Genomic DNA, 1,044 nt, shown 5'->3' with positions numbered 1-1,044 from the left:
GATAGTGTAGGCTGGTTGGAGTTAGGTTAGAGGAGGAAGGGAAGTTTCCAGGTGACTCTGTCCAGCAAGAATTACTCAAAATGTCAAACAGTGAAGGGCACCAACTTCCCCCCACCCCGGTTCAGAGTTCTCCAGTTCAGGGGGTTACCTCACCCACGCTTGAAGTTCTAACGTGAGCAGAGTTTGAAAATAGAAAAAGCTAGTTATCTAGCTTTTGCTTCCAAGTGTACCTACTGTTATTTTATATAATTTTCTTTATATTCCCTTTTAAGCTCCAAAATTTGTTCATTTGATTCTTCTCTCTCTCTCTAGAGAAACAAATTTAAAGTTCAAAATGGCACTTGAAATCACACACCAATATCTCCAAAGAGAAAATTCATTGGCAACATTTGATGGTTTGTGCAAACACATCTTACTTTGTTTTAAATTGTAGTTGCTTCATCCAGTCTCTATTAATTAAAAACAAAATCTTTCATATATGAGTACTTACATGAATCATATCTTTTTTAAAGGTTTTATTGAATGTGAAGAACCCAATAACCGGCTAGATAAGTTTACAGGAACGCTATTTTGGAGAAACACAAGTTTTCCTTTGGACGCTGATAAAATTTTGTTACGTGGCTGTGTAATAAGGAACACTGATTTCTGCCATGGATTGGTCATTTTTGCAGGTACTTTCAGAGTTTCTTGGGAAATTGATCTGGTTTGCGCTTTCTTGATATAAAGAAGGGGATTGCTTTTCTGTTCTTTCTCCATCGAAACCAGAGGAAGAATAATTTTACCGACATGCCAGTGAATTGATTTTCCCAATTGCTGATCATACTGAATTTTCCATTTTTAGGTGCTGACACGAAAATAATGAAGAATAGTGGGAAAACCAGATTTAAAAGAACTAAAATTGATTACTTGATGAATTACATGGTTTATACGGTATTTATTTTCTTCTTCCATTGATGAAAAGCTAGATTGCTGTCTTTCGCTCTAATTTTGTTGTACTTTTTTCTAATGCAAAGAAATCTTACCTCTGTAAGCCAAGTAAAAAAA

The 1,044-nt window shown here is 35.3% G+C and overlaps 1 protein-coding gene across 1 annotated transcript; it reads left to right on the top strand.

Moving 5' to 3' along the window:
* Positions 1–292: 292 nt before the first annotated feature.
* Positions 293–969, top strand: LOC102886714 (phospholipid-transporting ATPase IC-like). The gene is made up of 3 exons (XM_015599460.2): positions 293–395; positions 513–671; positions 842–969. The coding sequence occupies exons 1-3, from the start codon at positions 335–337 to the stop codon at positions 952–954; spliced, it is 333 nt and encodes a 110-aa protein (XP_015454946.1). The 5' UTR covers positions 293–334; the 3' UTR covers positions 955–969.
* The last annotated feature ends 75 nt before the right edge of the window (positions 970–1,044 follow it).

The sequence above is a fragment of the Pteropus alecto genome, unplaced genomic scaffold (assembly GCF_000325575.1).
Source record: "Pteropus alecto unplaced genomic scaffold, ASM32557v1 C18815161, whole genome shotgun sequence".
Classification (NCBI taxonomy): Eukaryota; Metazoa; Chordata; class Mammalia; order Chiroptera; family Pteropodidae; genus Pteropus; species Pteropus alecto.
Note: the sequence above shows the minus strand (reverse complement) of the source record. Positions and strands in the feature narration are given on the sequence as shown.

Excerpts from the sequence above, each read along its gene's own strand:
- LOC102886714 (XM_015599460.2), top strand. The coding sequence starts at position 335 with ATGGCACTTGAAATCACACACCAATATCTCCAAAGAGAAAATTCATTG. Across the intron at positions 396-512 it reads TTCATTGGCAACATTTGATG|GTTTTATTGAATGTGAAGAA; the intron begins GTTTGTGCAAAC and ends TCTTTTTTAAAG. Across the intron at positions 672-841 it reads TGGATTGGTCATTTTTGCAG|GTGCTGACACGAAAATAATG; the intron begins GTACTTTCAGAG and ends TTCCATTTTTAG.